We start from the raw sequence: 26,225 nt of genomic DNA, 5'->3' as shown, positions 1-26,225 counted from the left end.
TTACTTTAAGATGAATTCCTAATTTTTTTTTCATTTCAAGTTTTGCCTCAGTTTTAGTTTTCTTTATTGATTCTATTTTCAGTTGCAAGTTTTTGAAGTGTTTTCATTTCATTCTGCTGTTTGGCTGTGTTTTCATAGATTTCTTTAAGGGATTTACCCATTTTCTCTTTAGCAGCTTTTTAAAAATATGTTCTTTTTTTTTCTTAAAAAGACTTATTTATTTATTCATTTATTCATTCATTCATTTATTTATTTATTATGTATCCAGCATGTATGCCTACTTCCCAGAAGAGGGCACCAGATCTCATTACAGATGGTTGTGAGCCACCATGTGGTTGCTGGGAATTGCACTCAGGACCTCTGGAAGAGCAGCCAGTGCTCCCAACCTCTGAGCCATCTCTCCAGCCCCCTAAAATATATTCTTAAAGGCTCTTCTAAAGTCCTTGTCTCGTGCTGCAACTATGTTGTATTTCTCACAGCTTACTATGGTTGTGTTGCTGGGCATTAGTGAGGACATTAGTGAGGAGCTGTTTTGTTTCTGTGCTGGCTTCTTAGGCATCTGTGTTGGAAAACTAGATGCTGATGTCTGGTCTTGTTTTTGTTGGGTTGGCATTGCATTCCTTTGTTACTGTCGCCCTCTCTGGATCTTAGGAGAGTGTGGTGGCTGTGGATTGCCTGGTAGAGAATGCTTCTGAGATCCTGCGAGGGATGGACACTGGGGGTTTTGATTAGAATGTTTCTTTGGGGCTGGAGAGATGGCTCTGCTGTTAAAGGCTAGGCTCACAACCAAAAATAGAATGTTTCTTTGAGTTGGGAGCTGACACTTAAGGAATGAGATAGGCTAGAAGAGGGTTTCTGAGGGAATCCACAGGAGGGAGGAAAGCAGTTTGTGATACCAAGGTCAGCTTAGTCCCCTGGGAATAGGGGTAGAGAGGGAGGAGAGGACACAGCTAGTAGTCTGCCACAGAGCTGACAATGAGAATGGGGGATTGGATTTGGAGGAGTGGAAGATAAGCAGAGGTCTAAAGATCACCTACCTGCCTCACTGGCTAGTGTGGCCTCTGGAAAGGTTTTATTTGATAAAGGTTACAGGCCATCACGTAGAGAGTCAAGACAGGAACTAGCAGCTAGAAATAGCAGAGACTGTAGAAGAATTCAGCTTATTAACTTGTTTCCCCTTGCTTGCTCTACTTGTTTTTTTTTTTCTTTCTTTTTTTACATAGTTCAGGTCCATCTGACCAAGGATGGTACAGTCAACAGTAGGCTGAAAATAATCCTGTTAATTAATAATTAATAAATGCCTCTGAAGACATGTAAACAAGACAGTGCAACGGAAACAATCCTTCAGTTAAGTTTCTTTCTTTCCATCTGTGCCAAGTGGACAACTGAAGCTAACTATGACAGTATATTTCAAAGAACTGACTTTTTTAGGGCTTGTCTATTTGTAACAGCTAGCAGAATGTCTGCCATACATCTACCATTTTCCCTTTTCATAATCTCTAATGCTTCTCTACCGCAGTTATCTAGGATTCATGCTACCTCTATAAATATTACTCAGGTACTGTAGATTCCACTTTCATCCTAAGCAGTAATATCCACAAAGCTGTCAGTTGAAAGTACAAAGTGTAATTTTTCCTGTTATACATTAATATAAATTTATATTTATTGAAGTAAAAATGTTCTCCGGATGTCATTCCAAATATGTGTTTTACCACCATCATTTCCCAGCTTGAAGTACTGTAGAAAACACTGTCCTAAAGACATCCATAGCAGCTAGATATGGAGCAAAGTGGTTACACAAAAATATATCGTGAAAAGTGTCATTAATTTTTCTTTGCAATGTGTTTCAGGTTTGTGGAAGGGATGCTTAACATTTGTTACAATGCTGTTGATCGGCACATTGAAAATGGCCAAGGGGATAAGATTGCCATCATCTATGACAGTCCTGTTACAAACACTAAAGCAACTATCACCTATAAGGAAGTCTTGGAGCAGGTAACATCCCCAACTTTCTCTCCATATTGGCTATTGTATAGAAGTTATGTAGCTAAGGTATGTTCTCATTATGTAATTGTTTTCAATATATTACGTGTACTAGTGATTTTTTATAATCTTGGAAGTGAACACTGATTACTTGTGATCAACTTTAGATTTTTCTTAATCCATTCACATTCTATAGTACTGAAAGGTACTCATTTTATTTGGAAAGGTATGCAGATGTTCAGAATAGTTTTTAAATGCTCTTCTGACTTTTGTACTTCCCCCTTATTGTCACCACTGGGACTAGCGAAGGCTACTCCTTGTTTTTATGTGATTGGCAGTCTCCTACATGCTCTCCTTACCCAGCACTGTTCACGTTAGATGATCATCTAAATTTTTTTCTTACTCATTTTGCGTAAATTACAAATTTCCTTATTTTTCATTTCCCCAATTGCTAAGGATGTTGAACACTTTTAACTTTATTTCCTGGCCATTTTTATTTCTTCTTTTGAGAACTCTTTGTTGAGTTTGGTAGCCTAATTTTAACTGGGTCATTTGTTTTCACGGCTCTTTGTTTTTGAGTTCCTTGTAGAGCCTTAGTATTAATCTTCTGTTAGAAGTGTAAGCTGGCAAAGGTTCTCACTGTGGCTTTCTTCTTTAGTCAGTTGGAGGGGAAAATGGCAAAGGAAGAGGTGATGTAATTATATTTTAATTAAAATGTATTTTAAAATAATGCCATTTGGAGAGTAAAATCCAGACTCCTGTGTCATACAAGACACTCTGAAATCCAACCACAACATCATTTCCAGTGTTTATTTCCTAATATTATTAGCCATTTGTATGACTTCCTTTCTTCCTTCTTACCTTCCTCTTTCTTCTTGGATGTGGTGTGTGGATGTGTATGCATATGAGTAGCCCAAGACATGACCAAAAATACAGCCAAAAAGGAATGCTGCACTGTATTGTTAGGTGTACTGGTTGTTGTTCTGAAACACACACAGAGTTGACACTGGAGTCAATGTGTTCATCATATATGAGAGTCACAACACTAATGCAAGAAGAAATAGAAGCTGTCTGAAGTACTGCGCTCTTTGGTATAGGTTTGCATTTTCTCAGTTTGGAAGAGGCGTTATCTGTGGTTGAAACAGTACTCCTGTGATTTGGGCACACTGCCACAATCTCATTTTCTGAATTTAAAAACTTAAGATAATTGCACATTTTAACTGATGTTAGATTGTACAGAATTTGATGTTTATTCGTGCATTTTTATCTCTGTTAGCATACTGAATTTGATGCATATACAAACATTAGAGTCAAAGGAAAAATCTTTAAGGAAATCTTAAACAGTAAGAGTGTGGACTTTTTCTGTTGCTTTCTCTTTAAATTTAAATTACATAACTGTCTAAGATCACCACACGCATATGTTTTTCTCAGAATCTTTCTGCTTACTCATCTTCTTTTTTCATGCTGAATCTGGACTCTGAGACTCTTGACTTCTGAGCTAGTTCACAGGTTTCAGTTTAGCCTGACATGAACATCCTTTTAAGAGTGCAGTTCCTCTCAGTTGCTGTCAGCCCCTGGTTTTTTAGGCTTTCTGCTCCAAAGTATTAAAGGAAGAACTGTTCCACAGAGAGAGAGGGGTGTTGTTCTGTTGCTTTGATTACCTGCTTCTAGCTCTCTGCAGTCTCTATTTTATTAAGTGAGGAAGACAGAGAAAGATTTAAAATGAGCAATGCCAATGAGAACAAACAAAAAGAACAATCTTTGGACTAGGGCTCATTTCATCTATCTTTGTTCATATTTTCACTTGGCATTTTGGATGGGTAAAACTTGATTTCAATGTCTCTTATTTAATTAATAAACTGCAAATTTTAGCTAACTCACCACAGTGATAAGAAATACTGACAGTTTTAAAGAGGGGTCAGAGCCTTTCCAAAGTGGCTGTGTTATCTACATGTCTGATGATTTTAAACAACCCTGGGCTGAGACATTTGTCCAGGGATTAGAGACCTGTTTAATGTCTGCCCTCCATTCTGTAAATGTTTACCTTTTGATTACCAAATTTCATTTGGAATAAAGGATAACATAACTGGACAAAGCTCTTATTGCCAAATGCTGAGAAAATATACAAATATGAAAATTCTACACACCAATCAGATATTTCCCTCTTCCCTCTGATTGGTTTGTGAAATTAATGAAAAAAATTTTAATTGAAAAAAGAAAGCTAAGGTAAAATAGATTTTAAAGAGAAGAGTAACAAATTATCTGCTCTGGTAAGTGATTAGGGCTGATTTTCAATAGATTTTACTAGGGGTAGATGCTCTAAGTCTAAGGAAATAATAAATTATATCCAATAATATCCCATAATACCTTGGAAAAGTCCCTCCATTTACAAAGAATAAAATATTTCTCCTTGAAAAAATATGAAAATTTAATTGTAATACATAGTCAGAGTAGGGCTAGGTTCTGTACTCTGTGGAAAAACGTAGAAAATCACTGGTGTTTGGTATTGCTTCCTCAGCTGTATCAATTGCCTGTGCTAATTTATTATTGTTTTATCTTTAATTTTTTAAGTGTATGAATGTTTTTTCTGCATGTATATGTGTACATATATGCCCTCTGAGGACATAAGAGGGCACACAGTCCTCTTGAACTGGAATGACAGACCATTGTGAGCTGCCATGTAGGTACTAGGAATTGAACCTGAGTTCTCTGAAAGCACAGCCAGTGCTCTTAACTACTGAGCCATCTCTCCAGCCAGCCCCTGTGATAACTACTTTACAAGGACAAAAAAGTTTATTTGGGGCTACCATTCAAGATTGCATAGATCTATTTCTTTGGGCCTATGATGTGTGGTAGATGGCGATGGTGGAGCATGCATGGTGAAGCCAACTGCTCATCTCATGGCTGGGAATGAGAAAAAAGGGGAAAAGCCAAAGAGCCATGACCTTCTGTGTAGACACAACCTTAGTGACCTGAGGAAGCTCCACCCCCTACTGGTTCCATTACTTCTCTCTGTAGTACTGCTCTGGAGGCTGAACCTTGATGCAAATGTCTTTGACAGACACTTTTGGAAACCATAGTCTTACCTAATGGGGTCAAGATTAAATAGGATTTAGTAAAACTTCCTGATTGACAACTAGATTTAGTCCCGTTGCTTATTTTGTACTTGAAATGAGTTTTATGCTCTTTGGGTATCTTATGACTCATGTTATGTCTCTTCTATTTTATCATCTTTAAGATCTTTCCTGATCATATTAACCGTAAGTGTTCTTTCCCACACTGTTCAATAGCCCCCTTTTGCTTTCTTATTTATTACTCAATATTGGGTTTTATTCATATGCTCTTGAGTGGTGCTGTTAATTTTAATATGTAAGGTTTATGAGGACAAACATGTTTGTTTTAGCTGTAGAATGTTGCCACACACATAGTGAATATGTATTGAATTATGAATGAGTGAGTGAATGTACTACCATTTGAAATTTTAAAGTTTACTGTGTTTTGTTGAATGGAATTCTCTAGTGTATATTAGAAACAGAACTTGAACACCTTTCCTAACTTATTTTTATTTGGCTTGGTTCTCCAAGATATATGGATTCTGTTTGGGTTCTTCAAAATAACAGCTGAAAAATCTGCCTTCTGGGAAACATGCATATACTTATTGTCCTTTTTTTTTTTTTTTTTTTTTGCCGCAGCTGAGGACTGAACCCAGGGCCTTGCACTTGCTAGGCAAGTGCTGTACCACTGAGCTAAATCCCCAACCCCTGTACTCTTTTAAGGTTAACAGATTATTGTAATAAATCTTAGTGAAATCAAAGGCATGTGTGTTTGTACAAGCACACATATATTATGTTGAATGTCACGAATTTGACGTTGAATTTATCTCTTTGTGTGGATTTTAGGTTTTGTTATCCCAGCAATTATGAATTTTTATGTGTGTTCACTAAGTAAAAAGGTGACCTTCCATGAAGGGCACCTGAGAATTTTTTCATGAATAAAACTATATGAGGGAAATTGATAAAACATAGTGTGTGTTAAATTTTCCAGATCTAATCCACCTAAAGTGCCTCTTATCTTTATTAAAGGTAATTTTGTAATATAATTATAGCTGTAGTTATAATTATGAAGGCTTAATAATTTAGCAGAGAAAATTACTCTGTAATCATGGGCTATGTTTCATGAAAAGTCCACTTCCAATCCCTGCTCTTCAGAATGCTCTCTTCAAAGTGTGAAATCCATCTGCTCAGAAATAGGTCAGGAGAAAGCAGCCGGATGCTCCCTTATCATTGACATTGATATTATTCTTAAGCAGACACCCAAAAGCCAAGGCACAGTATTGTACACTCAAATCTACTCCTGTTAGTGATGGCCTTGTTGAGAGAAAAAGGAGGCATTATTTCATCTATTTTATATATAAAGGTACCCAAATAAATACTAAAAAGCAAATAAGCACTAAAATGCCACTAAAAAGTGTATGTCTGTAAGACAAATTATTGTTTTGATGCTTGATAAGTAGATGAGTGGTGCTAATGTATGCAGAAATTGCAGTCACTCATGTATTCTCCCACAGTGTGCAATGTGTTCAGTTTTCATATAAAGACGATATATGTAGTTTTGTTTTTGTTTTTGTTTTTGTTTTTTGTTTTTTGTTTTTTGTTTTTTGTTTTTTGTTTTTTGTTTTTTCTGAGACAGGGTTTCTCTGTGTAGCTTTGCACCTTTCCTGGAACTCACTTTGGAGACCAGGCTGGCCTCAAACTCACAGAGATCCGCCTGTCTCTGCCTCCCTAGTGCTGGGATTAAAGGCGTGCGCCAACACCGCCCGTATAGTTTTAAATAAAAATCAGATGCTATCCATATACACTCTTATGTTTTTTACAAATAGTATTTGTATGTAGCTAGATCAGGAAGCACAATATTCCAAGCTTCAGTACACCGTAAGTCCTCATTATCACTCCCTTGGTTATTTCTCATACAGTCCCTAAATGAATGCAACTCTGACATGTACAGACCATTCAGGAGATATGCTTATGCTTAAACTTTATAAAATTGAATAATGTAACATTTTATGTTTATGGATTTTTTCTCCCAACTTTCTGTTTATGACATTCATTTCATCCCCAGAGGCCATGGTCTGGTTATTTGGGATATACCTGTTTAAGAGCATTGCCCAACAATTCACACTCTTACAATCCCTCTTCTTCCTCGACAATTGGACTCCTGGAGCTCCACCTGGGGCCTGGCTGAGGATCTCTGCATCCACTTCCATCAGTTATTGGATGAGAGTTCCGCACAACAGTTAGGATGTTTGGCAATCTGATCACCAGACTAGGTCAGATCAGGCTTTCTCTCGAACATTGCCAGCCAGTCTACAGAGGATGTATCATTGCGGATTTCTGGGGACCTCTCTAGCACTTTGCTTCTTCCTGTTCTCATGTGGTCTTCATTTATCATGGTCTGTCATTCCTTGTTCTCCCTTTCTTTCTTGATCCAGCTGGGATCTCTTGCTCCCCTAAGCTCTCTTTCCCTCGAACCTTGCCCTTCATTATTCCCACTGTCATCCAGGTTGTTCATGTAGATCTCATCCATTTCTCTGTCATTGGGCGATCCCTGTGTCTTTTTCTAGGGTCCTGTTTTCTAGGTAGCCTCCCTGAAGCACAGGGACAAATAGCCAAACTAATGGAAACACATGGATTATGAACCAAAAGCTGTGGAGCCCCCAACTGGATCAGGCCCTCTGGATAAGTGAGACAATTAAATAGCTTGAACGGTCTGGGAGGCATCCAGGCAGTGGGACCTGGACCTGTCCTTAGCACATGAGCTGGCTGTTTGGAACTTTGGGCTTACACATGGACACTTTGCTCAGCCTGAATGGAGGGGACAGGACCTGCCTGTATTGAATCCACCAGGTTTAAATGAATCCCCAGGGAAGTCTTGGCCCTGGAGGAGATGGGAATGGAGGGGAGGGAATGGGGGGAAGGTGGAGGTGGGGGAGGGAGGGAGCAGGACAGGGGAACCCATGGCGAATGTGTAAAATTAAAACACAAATACAATAAATTAAAAAAAGAGGAAAAAAAAACAGATATTACAGGTATTGCCAAAAAATAAAGTGTAATTTTTCACAATTTAAAAAAAAAAAAAAAAAAAAAAAAAAAGGTCATTGCCAGTTTTGGTGTTGACATGCATACATTTGGATTGGGATACATTTAGGAATGAGGTGTTTAGTTCAGTTTTGGCTCATGCTGAGAGTAATTTGTTATTGTACAGTGGCTGTTGGAATTTTCTGTTCCTCCCTGCTGAATGAGAATATAATATTCCAACACTGTTGACAGTTGCATGCCTATTGAATTTGGGCCCTTTTGATGAATGTGTGTTCTTGGGTGGCAATGACACATTGTGGCTTTAGTTCATTTTTTTCCAAGACATGATGGAGCTGAGCTTTCTCATCCTAGATGACTCACCCTTTTACACCTTCTTTTCAGAAGTCCTCACTCACAGCCTCCACCCACTCACTTTTGTCCAGGATTGCTAGTCTGCCATGTTTTCAGATTTGAGGAGGAACCATTTTCACAATTAAGAGAAAGCTTCATCAATATTTTTAAGTTCTCTAGGAAAAAGAATGAAGATTTTAAAACATAAATTTTAGAATTTACATGATTTTATGAATCTGAAGCTGAGAAGAATTTTTTCTCTATTTTTAAGGTAACTATTGACACCTTGATATACTCCCTAGCTACTCTTTGAAATAATTTGGACATGAATACTCTCTGGCACAATGTCTTGAAAGAGGAAACAAGAATTCCAATGTTTAAGGCAGATGAAAATAAAAACAAAACCCCACAAAGATAACCTGTGTTGATACTTTTATAATATTAAAGGTTTTGTTTAAATTGATTTTTGAGTGATCAAGTCCAAAAATTTTTCATAATCCTTTTTGACTTTGTGAGTTAATTTTATGATATAGTGTTTTTTACACACACACACACACACACACACACACACACACACACACACACACACAAAATGTCTTTTAGCAGAAGTACTTGCATTTAATTTAAAAACAAGTTATAATCAACTTTGGACTGTAATCAACCTAATACTAACTTGAGTTACTCCAAAAATCTTCACAACTTAGAAAATTTGTTAGATTTGGAGACTATTCAAAATAAAGGAAACAATTAGGAGTCCAATTTAAATAGACAATATAGGTAACTACTAACAAAAAGGAGGAAACCATTGTATAATATTTGCTATTTTCCCATTTTCCAGTATTTAGAATCTCTTATTCGAAATGAAAGCTGCCCATTATTTTTATGTCAATCTAAAATAGCAACAATACAACACGCCCCTTTAATTTTCTCAGCTTGGTTTTTGGAGATGATATTATCTATGAAATCAAGATTACTGTATGGAGGAAAAACTAACTTCCTGGCACTTCCTGCTGTACCAGATGTTATCTTACCACCATGAGACCTAGAGCATCTTCCATATAATTTTCTCAAAGGACTAGCTTATTCTCTCCTTTTTACTCTACTTGTTAATGTTCCAATGTGATCTCTTGAATGGAGAAAAGAATCCTGTAAGTAAGAGCAATATTCTATTCATCTTTTAGCCTACACAGTAGCTAGAATAGGCTTCCCACAGAGAAGGATCATATCACATGCTGATAAAGTTCAGGAATAGAACATTCGATAACATTCATTAAAAAGTAAATACCGATCTAGTCTGTGACTAAGAGAAATAATTATTTCTAAAAATACATTGTCCTCCCACATTTTAATTTCCAAGTGAAAATTTTTATTTTTCATGGGTGAACACAGTCCCTGTTTTACTGTGTTTCCTAACTTTGAAGATCCATATCCTGCCCTATTTAAAGCTCTGCTTATGACATTTTCCCTGTGGTGTCATCTTCTAAACCTGGAAAACTAGTTCATAGTCTTTATTCTTGTATTTTCTTAGTGCATTTGTCCTACACATTGGTAGACCTTACTAAATGACTTGTCTGCAAGATGGCCCACCTCTGAAATATCAGCAAGTCAGTTCAACAAAATCAGTAGGCTCTTTCCTTTAGATTTTTTATTCTGGACTAAAATGATGAAATCAAATGTATTTATGCAAAGCACACGTGAAGTATACCATATATTGCCACTTTGATTACATTACAAGTTCCAATAGTGAATGATACTATCTTTGTATACAGAGTAAATGCATTGTTTTGGGGAAAATATATTATGAAGTAAAAAGATAATTCACTATAACAAAAGGAAAGGAAAACAAAGGCTATCGAGGGGCTTGGGTTGCTTCATTCGAGAGATATTTCCAAAGTAGAGGCTTGTCACCAACCAGGTAGACCTTCAGCCAAGTTGTGAACAAAATGTAGTGAATAACATTTGAATATTTACATGAAAATTTTGTTGTGCAGAGACTGTGAAACTAAAGCAGACCCAACCCACTGGGAAATCTAGAGGACTGTGGTAGAAGGTCATGATGGGAAGACAGACGGTGTAGAAACTTACAGACCAAGATCAAATGTGGTGTTATATTGTGTACCCTAATAAATTTGCCTGAAGATCAGAGAACAGAACAAGCCACTAGATTAATCAAAGAAACCAGGCAGTGGTGGCACACATCTTTAATGCTAGCACTCAGGGGGCAGAGATCCATCTGGCTCTCTGTGAGTTCAAAGCCACCCTGGACTACATGAGATTGACTTAGTCTAGGAGAGAAACAGGAAAGGAAGTAAAGGCTTTTCGGCAGAAACATCCCTTTCAGCTGAAGCCCTTGTGGCTGGAGCTCTTTCAGGCTGAGGAGTTGGTGAGGTAAGAGGTGGTGGCTGTGACTTGATCTGCTTCTTTGATCTTTCAGCTTTCACCCCAATATCAGGCTCTCGGTTTTTTATGATAAGACTTTTAGAAATTCGTGTTACATTTCCGATTGCTAAAGGAGCCATTTGTCTTCTCTGTAGAAGCATGCAAGAAAAATGGGATGGAAGCAGATGACAGTGGTCAGAAGGGGAGATGAGTAGGCATTGCTTGAGGCCCTAGGACAGCCACTTTCATTCATAGAGGCAATGGGGCGATAGTGTAGAGATAGTCTACATCATGGCTTTCTGGTAGGATAATGCAGAGACAGCCTGTGCCATGGTTTTCTGGTGGCTCTTCCACACTTACATGTCTGCTTACATTTCTGGCTATACCTACTATATTTGCAAAAATCTCTGATTTATCAGTTGCTTGTGTGTGCCCTCTTTGCTCCCATATTTGAGGTCCTATTTTATTCTTCCCCGATAAAGGGTTGTTTTTTATGTAATTTTTCATGTAGAACCACTGGAATAATGACTTACTAATTATTTCATTCTTTTCCTCTCCTATGTATCTATATCTATGATAGATACAACATCATAGACATATAATATTCATGGTTTTCATAATTTAAAGTTTTTCCAAGAAGTTACGCAATCTGCAGTCTGATGGCCAAGCTGTTAAAATTTCAGTACTTAGTTTCCCTTTGTATTTGATCTTGGACCTACATACCTGCTGACACAGCCAGGAGAGCTTCTGGCTGTCATACCTTCTACACTGCTCTCAAACAATGAGGCTGAAGCAATCTTTTCTCCCTCATAAAAATAAAATAATGCTAATTGAGTAGATTAGTTTCTTTCAATTTGACCCAACCCAATTCCGGTAAATCTTACTGTACCTTCATCCCGTTCTTCAAGGCTGTCATTTGTATCATTCAAGGTGTAGTGAAAACACAGATGATCTAATTCTAGAAAAGGTGAGAAAGAAACAGATGCAGAAGTATCACAGATGGCCTTCCTAGACGGACCAGTTGACCATTATCTATGAGGAAAGCTGGGGAATAGAGTATAGTCAGGTGGGTTAGACAGACAGTTCCAGGTGTCAGCTGTGGGGAATTATTTCATTCATAAACTATAGATCTTACATTTAAATAACTATATTCTATTAACATCAATAAATGATGAATGTAAAGTGAGTGGGAGCTGAATATAGAGTATCATTTGATGGCTGCTTAGAAATAAGCAATTCATTCTTTGGTGCAACATTACTCAGATATAAAGCATGTTGATTGTATATCATTAATTATATTAGGCAAAGAGATTATAAAAATGGATACATTATAATTCTTTAACCCAAATATTTCATTGTTTTTCTGGCGAGAATGACACAAAAACAATTGGATATACTGTGATACTGCTAGAACAAAGATGTATATAGTAAAGCATTAACAAATCATTAACATGAAGAAGGAACCAACCAAGCTTTAACACCCCCCCACAATGATACATATATCATTTGAGCCATGAAACACAGATAGGAAAGTGTGCTTCTTACCTAAAAGTTCCCTCTGCAAGATTGTGGCCAGAGGTTGTTGTGAAGATCCTGCCAAGACTTGCCTTTGCTATATTTAACAAAGATGGTCCATACTCTGAAGCTAAAACTGCCTTACAGGTGGTGGCTCTGTCTGGTGCTCATAATAAATTTAGTGGGGAAAGAAGATTTATGTTTGTTAGAGAATAAAGGACAAAGATAGGCCAATGTTAATGTTAAAAATGAGCAAAATATAAAAGAAAAATACTTTTTAAAAATTTTTTGAATTTTTTTGGTTACTTGAGACAGGGTTTCTCTGTAGCTTTGGAACCTGTCCTAGACTAGCTCTATAAACCAGGCTGGCCCCGAACTTACAGAGATCCACCTGCCTCTGCCTACTGAGTGCTGGGATTACAGGCATGCGTCACCCAGAAAAACTAGGAAGAATTAGAAATAATTATTCATCTTTCTGTTCGTTAGCACATGTACCTGCTCTACACTCAGCAATAGTACAGCTGAACACCTCAACAAATCAACTTCTGACCTTTAATAATTAACATCAGAAATTATAAAATCATTTCACCTGACGTAAATATCCTAAGAAGTAGAGGATAAAGCTCATTAACATATTGAGCAACTCAGAGTGGCTAAAGTGATAGAAATAAAGTTGCCCTTGAGTATATGAAACAAAGTATTTTTCACAAGCTTTTTTCAATTAGATAAAATAATAACACTATGGAGATGATGTTATTAAAATTATTTAAATTAATTCCACTTGAATAATTTATTACTTTTTATGTTTACATTTGTGCACTTTGTAGAGATGTATCACTAAGTATAAAATAAATTTGAATAAGGAATGGAAAGTTGTAGTGGGTAGCCATTCCAGCCTTGGCCTGGAAGTTCCAACCCCCTTTGAGGCTTCAGTAATGGTCACGCCTACAAGGTGGGGCAGAGAGAGGATGTGGAAGACCCAGGATCAAGAGGAGAGGCTTCTCTTGGTTCCAGGACCCTGGATGCTGGAGGTAGATGGAGCAGAGTTCTCCAGCATCCAGTTGGAGAGCATGGGACTCTTAATCCCAGGGTCGTGGGTTTGGGCCCCAAGTTGGGCGCCAGATATTGGTGAAATTATTAAGGCCACTCCACGTAGTTAAAAGGGAAGTTCCTTTTGTGGGGTGACTTACAAATGAAGGGATAGGTTTCAGGGTCTGGGAAAGGTATGGTGCAGTCCGGCAGTGTTCTCTGGAGAACTCTGCTCGGTCTACCTCCAGCGTCCAAGGTCCTGGGACCAAGAGAAGCCTCTTCTCTTGATCCTGGGTCTTCCTGTCCTCTCTCTGCCCAGCCTTGTATGCGTGACCATTACCAAAGCCTCAATGGGGGTTGGAACTTCTAGGCCAAGGCTGGAATGGCTACCCACTACAGAAAGTCACAGTAATTTGAATTATTATCAAGATTATAAATCAGGGGAAATTGATGGCTTAGTTTTTCATGTCATACTTGACATTACAAAGCTATGCAATTTTATCATATGTGGTTAATATCGGAAATTCAGTGTATATGAATACTTATGGTAAGTTCTTATCACATCTGCTTTGTTTATTGGTTACTATTTTGTGTTTTATGCCCGTGCTTTCTTCTCTTAATTCTACACAGAATCTTCAGTTGAATGATACAAATGTTACTGAAAACATTCAATTGCTCAGGGGATATACCCTTCACTATTCCATTCTTTGTTTCTTTTTACATTCTGCTAGTTTCCAATGGATACTTTACATGCATTGATTGACTTTTAGGATGTACCAGTCAACAAAAGACATGCAGGCTAATAGGAGCATAGTCAGGTGCTGCAAATGGTGCTTGAGCCCAGTGCTGCAAACGGTGCTGGATGTGCTCAGAGCAGCTGTCATGTTGTGGAAGTGCCGGTATTTGTTTAATTGGATGTTTAATTAAATAGTCGGTACAGAATTGACCTTAATAAGCATGGTTTCTGCTGATGTCTTTTGTTTGTTTTATGCCAACCTTTCTTTAAAAGACAAGAGGAAAAAAAAAAGAAAACGAATCTTTTAATTGGTAATCTTACCAATATTTTTCCTTCGAAATTGTAGACACACAAATATTTTACAAAATAAAAAATCGTACATTCTTTTGTTATTGACTGGTGCATTTTAATATGCAATTAAATCTCTTAGTCTCTCTTTTTCTTTTTCTATACACACATACATGTATAAACAAACCAATCTGACAAATAGGATAAAAAAAAAAAATCAAACCTGCAAACCACTGAACTACTTGCTATATTAATATATTAATTTAACACAGTGAATGTCTTCCTACAGCTAAATGATTGAAAAAAATTAAGTGACCTTTGGCTTTGGTGACATGTTCTCTTTAGTGCCACAATTCTTGAATCACATATAGGTGACTGCATGTCAATAAAACTTGTAATGATGCGATGTTCCATGACGTCATTGTCTTAATTTCCATTATATAATAAAAGGTAGCACACTGTTAATTTAAATGATTTCCCAAATAATCCAGAGTATGATTTCCTATTCCTTTTTGAAAAACTATGATGTTAATGAAATGAAAAAAATTTAAGTTTTCTTACAAAAAATGAACTTTGAAAACATTATTACAGATCTCAGTTAGAGAAACTCTGAACTGAATATTTCATTAGTTCAAGAGAAGAGGGATTTGGCTTGATTTAGAAGCATAGGTTATTGTAGTTAATGGTCTTCATTAGCCAATGAATGCAGTGTATGCTGAGGGTGAGAAGATTACACAGTAGGTAAAATGGCATTTGTATTAGAATAAGGACTTGGGGTGACAGCCTCTGCTTATAAACCTAGAATTAGGGAATCAAGGGAAGAAACAAGGAACTGGCGATTTGTAGCCAGAAATTTCTTTGTTCACTCCTGGACTCGTGGTCCTGCATTTCTTCAGTCCTGCCCGGCTCTATGGTTCCTAGGCCACTTATGAAATAATCATTCATTTATATTAATTACATACTGTATGGCCTACGACAGGCTTCTCACTAGCTAGCTCTTTCGTCTTAAATTAACCCATTTCTATTAATCTGTGTGTTGCCACATGGTCATGGCATTACTGGTCTGCTGGCATCTTGCTTCTACTTAGGCAGCTAGTGTCTCTCTTCTCTTCTTTCTTCTCTCTGTCTATTTGCTTAGATTTCCCACCTGACTCTAAGCTGCCTTGCCATAGGTTAATGCAGCTTTATTTATCAACCAATCAGAGCAACATGTATTCACAGACTACAGAAAGATATCCCACAGCAGGCATTGCTGGCCAACCAGCTTAATAAAATAGCCAAACTATTTAGTAAATTTCATGTTCAGTGAGGCGCTTTGTCTTAAAAAATAAGGTGGCGAGTGTTAGAGGCACCAAATGTGTCCTTCAAGTCCACACACACAACCAAGTATATGTGCACACACCAGTGCCCAATACACATAAATAAACTAAAAAAAAGAACTCCCTACCATGTTGGTCATATACTATAATGCTCTGCAACCACAAGCCCCCAATTAAATGTTTAATTTTACAAGTTGCCTTGGTCTTGATGTTCTGTCATGGCAATACAAAAATAACTAAGACATCATTAAACATTAACTCACAATGTTGCTGAAGTAGTATGTGTTAAATAATGAAAAATCCATAAAATAAGTAAGTTTCAATACTTACAATTAGGAGGGAAGTGAAATGAATACAAATGTGTACCCTTGAACTCACATTTCCAGAAATGTGATTTCTCTCCAGTGTGATACGACTTACTGGGTACATGGACAATGAGAGTAAAGAATTGAAATGACCCCAGTTTATAGTTCTGTCATGGAGTTAAAAGTCACTCTCCATCCCCATTCAAGAGATGTGACAATACTTGCTAGAGAGTAGTTGCACAGTTAAACAAAAACAATAAAACCACAGAAACCTAACCCATTGGGGTGGTTTGAATGATAAAGGTCCTCATAGTCTCATAGATTGGAACACTTAATCTCCAGTTGGTGGTCTCTATTTGGAAGGATTAGGAAGTATGGCTTTGTTTGAGGAGGTGTTTCCCTGGAAGCAAGTTCTGAGACATAAAGACTCCTGCCATCCCTAATCTCTCTCTCTGCCTCCTGGTTGTGGATCAGGACATGAGTTTTCAGCTGTTCATTCATTCTGCCATCATTGACTCTGACCCTCTGAATCTGTAAGCCAAATTAAACATTCTCTTTTTTAAGTTGCCTTCATTATGATTTTTTATCATAGCAATAGGAAAGTAACTCAGACACAAGGGCAATGCAAAGAAAGAAGGTGTAACATGAATCTTAAAGGGTCTTGTTAATAAAAACAAACCAGGAGCCAGGTATTGGGGTGAATGCTGAAAGATCAGAGAGACAGCACAGGCCACAGCTAACCTCACCTCGCCAATTTCTTAGCCGATTTAGTTTCTCAAACTGGAAGCCTGAGTCCTCACCCGGAATGAATCTCAGCTAAACTGCTGCTACAAGCCTTAAAGCTTAACCAGGCTCTGGTTCCTGGTCCTCACACTTTATATACCTTTCTTCTTCCTGCCATCACTTCCTGGGATTAAAGGTGTGAGTCACCATGCCTGGTTGTTTCCAGTGTGGCTTTGAACTCACAGAGATCCAGATGGATCTCTGCCTTCAGAATGTTAGGATTAAAGGTGTGTATGCCCCCATTTTCTGGCCTGTATATATAGTGGCTGTTCTGTTCTCTGACCTCAGATAAATGTATTAGGGTGCACAATATATTGGGGAAACACAATATCACCACAAGAAAGGGCCTTCGATAGTGACTGTACTTCCTAAGAACAACAAAAAAGCTATTTTAAGACTATTCTGTCTAAAATACAAACTGTTTGAAAGCATGATATGATTGTATTACTTAAGAATACCTGAGGTTTTAAATAAACATATTAAAAGTACTGAACCCTTATTTCAAATTTTCTTTCTGAGTTTTCTAATTTCAATCTGCTCCCCCCGCCCCAAAAATAAATTCTAGGATTCTGCTGTGCTTCAGTTTACAGATTATATCCACAAACATCATTGTTTGTTTTAACTGTGTGGTAGTTTGGAAGTAATTGGCCCCTAGAAGACCATGGGGAGTGGTACTATTAGGAGGTTATGGCTCTGTTGGAGTAGTTGTGGCCTTGTTGGAGGAAGTATGTCTACTGTGGGGGTTGGCTTTAAGGTCTCATGCATGCTCAAGCCACATTCAGTGTCTCAGTTCACTTCCTGTTGCCTTTGGGTCAAGATACAGAATTTTCAGCTCCTCCAGCATCATGTTTGCCTGCATGTTGCTATGTCCCACTATGATAATAATGGATCAAACTTCTGAAAACATAAGACATGCCAATATATGTTTTCCTTTGTAAGAGTTGCAGTGGTCATTGTGTCTCTTCATGGGTACCCACCATCCCACCATGTACTGTGCACTTCCCAAAGTGAGGAGATTATGGGTTTTTTTTTTCACCATAAAGAAGCTGTAAATGTTTGTGTACTTTTTAACTTGTCTTTATCAGTACACAATCTCTGCATATATTGAAAGGTCACATGGAATCCAATTAGTAAGCACAAAGTGCATGCTCTTTTACATCAATTAAAATTAATTCAAATTTTAAAAATAACAAAACAATAAAATCTTTCTGCTATGCCTTTAATTACTATACTAGTTAATTCTGAAATGATAGAATGCTCCCTTCTTCCTTTTTTTATTATGTACTGTCCTAGAACTCTCTAAAATATGCTACTTCAGATAATTGCCATTCTATTATTATTAATAATACCAATATATAGTCAATATTCTACATTTTTTCTTTATACTATCTTACCATCTTGGAAACCCAGCTCTCGCTTCTGCCTGTCTCCATCTGTGTTCTTCCTAGCTACTGTGTTCTCTCATCATTGTCTATAAATGCTTTTCTCTCTGCCTGACCACTCTTTACCCCTCCTCTAGGCTTCCTTCTCATATCATTACACATCCTACATACAAGATTACTCTTGCCCCCATGACTTTTGTTTACACACATGTGATGTGTGAAAGTTGTTGTAGCCAACTGTTTTATACCACCCCATATCGTTTGTCAAATGCTGAGATAATTTACGGCATGCCAAGTAAGTATCTATACTTTGCAGCTCATCTCCACTCAGACTGAAACATGCCAGGCCCACTCTTCTCCCGCTGTGTACAAGCTTTTGATGGTTATCAATTTTTAGACAATGTAGACAGTAACTAAAAGTAAAAACTTTCTTTCCTTCTGCTTCCCTGAATTCATCAATTCTCTTTTCCTATATTCTACAATGAATATTTCACATTATTTTTTAATCACACATGTCACAACTATAGTATATGAAATAACCAGTACATTTTAAGAATTTGTAAAATTCTTATTTCTACAGTTAGTATTTTGCAATTATTTTACCCTTTGTGTGGATTGAACATGAAATATTTTAAAAGTCTTTGTGTTAAAGGCTTGGAGCCCAAAACGGCATATTGGGAGATACTGTAGATCTTTCGGTTGTAAGGCTTAATGGAAGATCATTAGGCCATTGAAAATATGCTTGTTAAAGGGTTATTGAACTCTAATATCTTCCTGACACTAAGCTTTCTCCAACTTATCATTTCAGTGAGATGTGCTATCCTGGCTAAGTACCCAAACCATGGGTCTGTGTATTCTTAGACTCTAAATTCCAGAACCCTGAGTTGAAATAAACCCTTTTATTTGCATGTTTAATCCTTCAATTATTTTGTCTTCGAAGTTGAAGCTGACAAATACAGCATTGTTCTTAGGACAAGTCTAAACTCAATGGGCTTTAACAAGTTGCATGTTTGGTATGGTTTTCTGACCTTTCTAAACCTCTCATATCTTCATGATAAAGAATTGTCATACCCATTCAGAACTGCTTCGACTTTTTCAATCAGATGATGCATACGATGATGATTAATGATTTGGCAGAAGCAATCATCTGAGTGGAGGTGGGAGATAGTCATAGTTCCCCAATTACCAACACCTAGAGTTCATAGATGTCAAAATGTTTAAAAGGCAGAGGAAACAGAGGCCTTAACCTTTGTCTGTATCTTTCCTTTCCTTTTTGTCCCACACACTGTAGCCATGCTGTATGATAGGCATCGATGACCTTTCCCAGTCTTTAGACCTTGAACTTCTCCTTGGTATAGAGTTATTTCCTCTATCATTAATGGCCTGCTATGTGAGAGGATTGTTTTAAAATAAACAAGGTGTTGCTTTCAGGGTGTGCTAAATTCTGATGCTGTAGGTATAGATTTCAGCATATGTGACTATTGGAGAAATGGAAAAATATATCACTTTTCAAGACTGTGAGCATATAGATTGTGAGCAGAAATGTGGGATTGAACTAATTTTCTGTGAGATATAGTGTGGAATTCACATTCAAGTTGAAAGCACACAGGTCATTGAAATTGTAGTTATTTCAGGCTTGAATTGAACAGTTCTTCATTACACTTTGCTTGCAAACACATAGCATTAAAATGGCAAAATATTGATAGAAACTCATGTGTGAGGAAAGTGGGAATAAGCAAATTATTATTATCGATGATGATATTTATTTCTTCATTGGAGGAAATTATTTTACCAGAGGGAACATTACAGTAAATGTTTCCAACAGTCAGATAACTGTTTTAAATGTAGGATAATATTTTATAATATTTTCTTCCAAAATAGAACATTTTTATTTTAAATATAAAATATTTATTATTTTCTGTTTTAGAAAAGTAACAATAAACTTCACTCTTGAATATATATGGTATGATATTGTCAGTTAGGAAATCGTTATTTTCTTCCTTTAATAACGTGGCCTTTTCTCCATCAGGAAGCCGTTCTCAGAACTGCTGTAATTCTCTAGAACATCATGTTTGCTTGGAAATTATTTTAATGGTGAATATAGTAAATTCTCACTATCTTCAAAAACTGCTTTTCTAGAAACGTATTTTATAAGAATACATGTACATGGCTGATGTATTAGTTAGATAGTTTTGGTTTAATTTCGGCTTTTAAATAGTTTTCAAATAGTGAATTTTTCACTAATATTTATATGGACACTCAGTTGACACATACTGAAATGAAAATTATTCATTAAAAATGAATGCTTGTGAAGCATTCCCTTGTGTGTAGGAATGTAGGAGCAATGATCAATATCTGATCTCAAGTAAAATAGATATTTTCAGTAATTACATAGTATACACAGCAGGTCATTTGTCTCCAAATGTAGTAATGTGTTTCCCCAGATGTTGTTTGTTAACTAGCACTTTTGTTATTGATTGGAGAAGGGTTTACAATGTATAATTATTTAAAGTGTACTTTCCCTTTTCTTCTTTTAAATATAATTTTATTTGATTAGTCCTAATAACTCACAGGCTAATTCTGTGTCATTTTATACAATGAATGCATCCAGTTTTATGAAATTGTTAATTGTTTATGTGTTCTAAGTGTAAATTTAAAAGTTTTTACTTTCAAATTAAAATGGAAAAAGGGTAGTGTGACACTTGATTTTTGGAAACTATTGAAAAACAAGTATTTATCTGCATGTTGCTCATGCTGAACTTTCAGACTATTTCTAGGATCCTGATACAGAAAGAACTGCAACAAAAAGGTTAATTATACTCCATCTAGTGTTTGCACTGAACTGCTGAAGCCTAAGTTGGTGGACTGTCAGTCAAAGCAGTGATGGACAGTGCAGATGCCATCAGAAGCCAAGTACATAATATAAATAGGAGAAGTAGGTGGGTGAGAGAACAATCAGTTATTGGTTTGTATCATACCTTTTCTATAGCTGTGGAACTATAGTCTAGGGATCACGACATGAACATACATACCTAGGCTTTTGAAGAAAGTATTCTAAACTGAAACGATACGATAAATAATATTTATATTGAATGTCCTCAGGATAGTGAGTAAATAGCTCAGATGCCTTCAGGTTCAGTTGATTGGTGTCCTTTAGGACAAGAGGCCTGGTATTATGAAGCCTTCCTGCTTTTCAAGGAAATCACTGGCTTCTCTGAATTTGTACATTGTTTTAGTCTATTTTTGTACTATCACAAAATATTTGAAGCTGAATAGTTTATATAGAATAATATGTAAGAGAAAAATATCATGCAGCTTCCAGGAGATAATAGATATTCATAGGTCAGGTGATTTCTTCCTGTATTTACTTGCTCTCACAAGAACCCACTTGGATCCCACAGGAACTACATTTATTTCTGCCAAGATGATACCTCATTTCCTCTTCTTAGACCTCAACTCTTAAAAGCTCTGCCACTACTAAAAAAAAAATGTTGCCAATTCTGGGTACTGGGGATATTATTTGATAGTACACATGATTTCTAGTTTGGTCATTGTTTCCTTTGTTATATTGTAATACCATTTAGAATCCCTTTGTACATATGTAGGAAGATTCTACATCAGTAGGTTTCCATAACGTTTTAGGACTAGATATTCCGCGCTGAACAGGAACAGGACAACATGGCAGTGTTCTTTATTACCATCATGACTTATAGGGAAACTTATACAATGTCTGGAGCCCTTGATGTCCTGCAGCTCAAGGGAGAGGATGTCCTAATTTTCTCTGCCACAGAAACCCACTTACACAGCACCAACCTTGACTTCCAGATGGAGCAGTCCACCTGTAAAATGAAAAGTGGTGGTATCTGTATCATAAATCTGAAGAGAACGTAGGATAAGTTGTTGTTCACAGCTCGAACCAGTCTTGCTGTTGAGAACCCTGCTGATGTCAGCTTCAGCCTCATCTCCTCCAGGAACACTGGTCAACTAGCCCTCCTGAACTTTGCCGTTGCCACTGGAACCACATTAATTGCTGGTGGCTTCACACTTGGGACTTCCATTAACCAAATCCAAGTAGCCTTCGGGAAGTCACTGCTTCTAGTGGTGACTGATCCCAAGGCTGACTACCCGCCAGTCACAGAGGCCTATTATGCCAACCTGCCCACCATTGCTGTCTGTGACAGATCCTCCTTTGTGCTGGGTGGATGTTGCCATTCCATCTAACCATGAAGGGGCTCACTCAGTTTGTCTGAGGTGGTGGATGCTGGCCTGTGCATGGTCAATTCTTTGCATGTGTGGCACGATCCACCATGAACACCCATGGGGTGTTATGCCTCTACAGAGATCTGGAAGAGACTGAGAAGGTAGAGAAGGACACTACTAAAAAGGCTGTGACCAAAGAGGAATTTCTGAGTGAATGGACTGTATTAGCTCCTATGTCCACTGCATCTTATTCAAAGGTAGCCAACTGGTTTGGGTGTAAGCACATGCTCTCCATGCCTATCTGGTAGTTCCCTACAGAACACTGGGGTGTCCAGCCAGTCCATGAGGAATAGTCAGCAGCTCCCTCTGCAGAGGCCATGGAGTGGGTTGGAACCAGCAATGAGTGGTCCTGAGCTGCTCTGAAGACTCTTGAACAAAAGAAGGAAAGAAGGAAAATAAAGTTTCTATAAGCTATGGGGTGGGGGGAAGGGGGACAAGGTCTTTAGTGTTATTTATCCTTCCTTATATCTTTCCTCCATATTGCTCTTGCATCCTCTACCCATTTAATTCTTCTACTTTAATGTCCGTTTTATCACTTTGTAATACTATATTCTATTTCTCCTCCCTTGGAAGATACTTCCACCCTGCTGGTCCATTATGATCTACCTAATCTCTGTGGACATTCTAAATGAAGCACATATTTAATGCTTGAAAGAGTGGCATTATTAGGAGGCATGGCTTTGTTGTGGTGGGTATGGCCTTGTTGGAGGAAGTGTGTCACTGTGGGGACAGGCCTTGAGGTTTCCTATGCTCAGGATAAAACTCAATGTCTCAGTTGACTCTTTGTTGCTTGCTAGATGTAGAACTCGGAGCTGCAGCAAGATGTCTGCCTTCATGCCACCATGCTCCCTGCCATGATGATAATGGACTGAATCTCTGATCTGTAAGAGAGCCACCCCAAAATTAAATGTTTTACTCCGTAAGGGTTACTGTGGTCCAAGGATGACCTCAGATTAGACTACTAGCAATAGTGAAGAGGGTGCCAGAGATGGCTTGCCCTAGTAATCACATTGGTAATACCCTAACTGTCATTATAGAGCCTTCATCCAGTAAGTGATGGAAGCAGATACAGAGATACATAGCAAAGCACCAGGGTGAGCTCCAGAAGTCCAGTCAAAGATAGGGAAGAAGGATTCTATGAGCAAGGGGTATTAAGATCGTGATGGGGAATCCTACAGAGAAAACCAAACCAAACTAGTGGGAACTCATGAACTTTAGATTAACAACTGTGAAACCTCCACAGTACTGGACTAGGCCCTCTGCATACTGGAGACAGTTGTGTAGCTTGATCTGCTTAAGGGCCCCCATGGCAGTGGAATCAGGATCCATTCTTGGTGCATGAGCTTGTTTTTTTAGAACCTATTACCTATGTTGGGACACCTTACACAGCCTTGATGCAGGGGAAGGGGCTAGGACCTGCCTCAACTGAATGTACCAGGATCTGCTGAGGCCTTATCTTTACGGAGGAGGGAATGGGGAGTGGGTTGGGGGGAGGATTGTGGAGGAGAGATGAGAGGGGAATCTATGGTTGGTTAGTAAAATGAATAAAAAATTTCTTAATAAAAATGACAAAAGAATAAAGAAAGAAAGAAAGAGAGAGAGAGAGAGAGAGAGAGAGAGAGAGAGAGAGAGAGAGAGAGAAAGGGACTCCTGACAATGGCAGGGAGGTATCTTTGAAACTTTTGCCTTCTCTTGGGACCTCTTTTCTTCTACTGGTTCCCTGGTCCAGCCTTGAAACTAGGGTATGTCTCTGGTTTAATTGTAACTTGTTATGCTCTTGCTCGGTTGACATCCCTGGGAAGCCTGCTCTTTTCTGAAGCGAAATGAAGCAGGAATGGATCTGAGGGAGGTGGTGGGGAGGACTCAGAAGGATAGAAGGAGAGAAAACTGTGGTCAGGATGTAATGCATGAGAGAAAAATAAAAAACAATTAAAAGAAAATATCAATATCCACCTATCGGGAAATATACAGCGTTTGTCTTTCTGAGTCTGGATTACCTCACTTAGGATGATTTTTTTTTCTAGCTCCATTTACCTGCAAATTTCATTTTTCTTAACAGCTGAATAACATTGTATTGTGTAAATGTACCACATTTGTATTATTCATTTACCAGTTGATGGACATTTAGGCTATTTCCACTTTCTGCCTATTATGAATAGAGCAGTAATGAACTTGAATGAGCAAGTTTCCCTATACTATTGTATCATGGGGTATATGTTCAAGAGTGGTATAGCTGGGTCTTGTGGTAGATCAGTTTTCAACTTTCTGAAGATCCTTCACACTGGTTTTCATACTATTTTGCACTCTCAACAGCAATGAATAAGTTCTGTCATTTGTTATAATGGTCTTGGCCATTCTGACTAGGATAAGATAGAATCTCAAAGCAGTTGTAATTTGCATTTCCCTGGTGACTAAGGGTATTGAACAGGTCTTCAAGTGGTTTTTTTTAAATTTTTTTTTATTTTTATTTATTTATTTATTTATTTATTTATTTATTTATTTATTAGCATTTATGTTTCATTTCTTGAGAACTCACTGTTTAGTTCTATATTCTATTTTTAATTGTGTTATTGATTTATTGCTGTTCATTTTTTGAGTTCTATGTGTTGTCTAGGTATTAGTCCTCTGAAAATGTGCAATTGGTAAAGATGATTCTCCCCCCGCCTTCTATAGGCTGCCTTTGCTTGAATGATGTTGTCCTTTGCTGTTCATAAGCTTTTCAATTTAATCTTCATGAGGTTCTATTTATTAATTGTTGGTCTCAAAACAACCTACATTATTAAGATCCTGTTCAAAAATTCTTTTCCTGTGTCCATGAGTTCAGTCCTACTCTGCACTTTCTCTTCTGTCTTGTTCAGTTCTATGGTCTTATTTTGAGGTTCTTGGTTCATTTGGAGTTGAGTTTTATGCAGGGTTATAGATACAGATCTAAATCATTCTTTTACATGTAGGTATCCATAAGAATCATTGCTCTTCAAATTACAGACTGTTGCTAATGCTATTGTTGGCTGTCCCCAACCTGATGGTAAGACCCTGCTGCTGAATATACCACATACTTATTTCCATCAAACATAGAGAAATGGAGCTAAAGTTCAAAAATAAGCTCCACCCTCTACTGGCTAGTATTTATAGTATTAAAAGGTAATATATATTATATAGCCAGAAAAGATACTATAGAAAGCTACAACGCTGACCTGCCTATAAGACATGTCCACTGGTACAAAGTTGCAAAAACGTTATGGGAGTAACCAACCACTTTTTATTGGATATATATATATATATATATATATATATATATATATATATATATATTATAACTATAGATCAATGCCTCCCCCAACCCATGTCAGAGGAGCTTCTTCTTACAGTAGCTGATAATTGAGAAACCCACAAATGCACAATGTGCAGAGGGTGGGAGACTTTGGAGCACTTACTGCTAAATAGGATGTCTTTATTACACCCATACCCTTAAGACTCAAAGATTTATGTGGAAGAGGAGGCAGAATCACTGTAAGCACCAGAGGTGATGTAAGACTCTAAAAAACAGAATTCACCAAATACAACAGGGCCCCTGTACACAAGAACACAGAGAAACTGTGGCAGCATGCAGGAGACATGCACCAGCTGCATCCAGACACATTCTCAGCATTGAGAATGGGAGATGGGAACAAAGTCCCATCCTTACCCACGAAGCTATTTTAATTCATTTTTGCTAGGAGAGGGAAAAATCAGTCTTTTTTTCAGTGGCGTACATTGACAATGGGCATATCAACCACACTCCAGGATAGGCCTCATTCTCAGGAGCTGTTCACCAACACAAA

At 37.6% G+C, this 26,225-nt stretch overlaps 1 protein-coding gene and 1 pseudogene across 2 annotated transcripts in view; both read left to right on the top strand.

Annotated features, from left to right (window-relative positions):
- Acss3 (acyl-CoA synthetase short chain family member 3) overlaps positions 1-26,225 on the top strand; it is a 172,797-nt gene that overhangs the window by 29,698 nt on the left and 116,874 nt on the right. For both annotated transcript variants that reach the window (XM_036169452.1, XM_036169451.1), the window contains exon 2: positions 1,851-1,995. In XM_036169452.1, coding sequence (XP_036025345.1) covers positions 1,851-1,995 — 145 coding nt within the window. The remainder of the gene's footprint in view (positions 1-1,850; positions 1,996-26,225) is intronic.
- LOC118570812 lies at positions 21,871-22,757 on the top strand (annotated as a pseudogene).

Source organism: Onychomys torridus, chromosome 20 (assembly GCF_903995425.1).
Source record: "Onychomys torridus chromosome 20, mOncTor1.1, whole genome shotgun sequence".
Classification (NCBI taxonomy): domain Eukaryota; kingdom Metazoa; phylum Chordata; class Mammalia; order Rodentia; family Cricetidae; genus Onychomys; species Onychomys torridus.
Note: the sequence above shows the minus strand (reverse complement) of the source record. Positions and strands in the feature narration are given on the sequence as shown.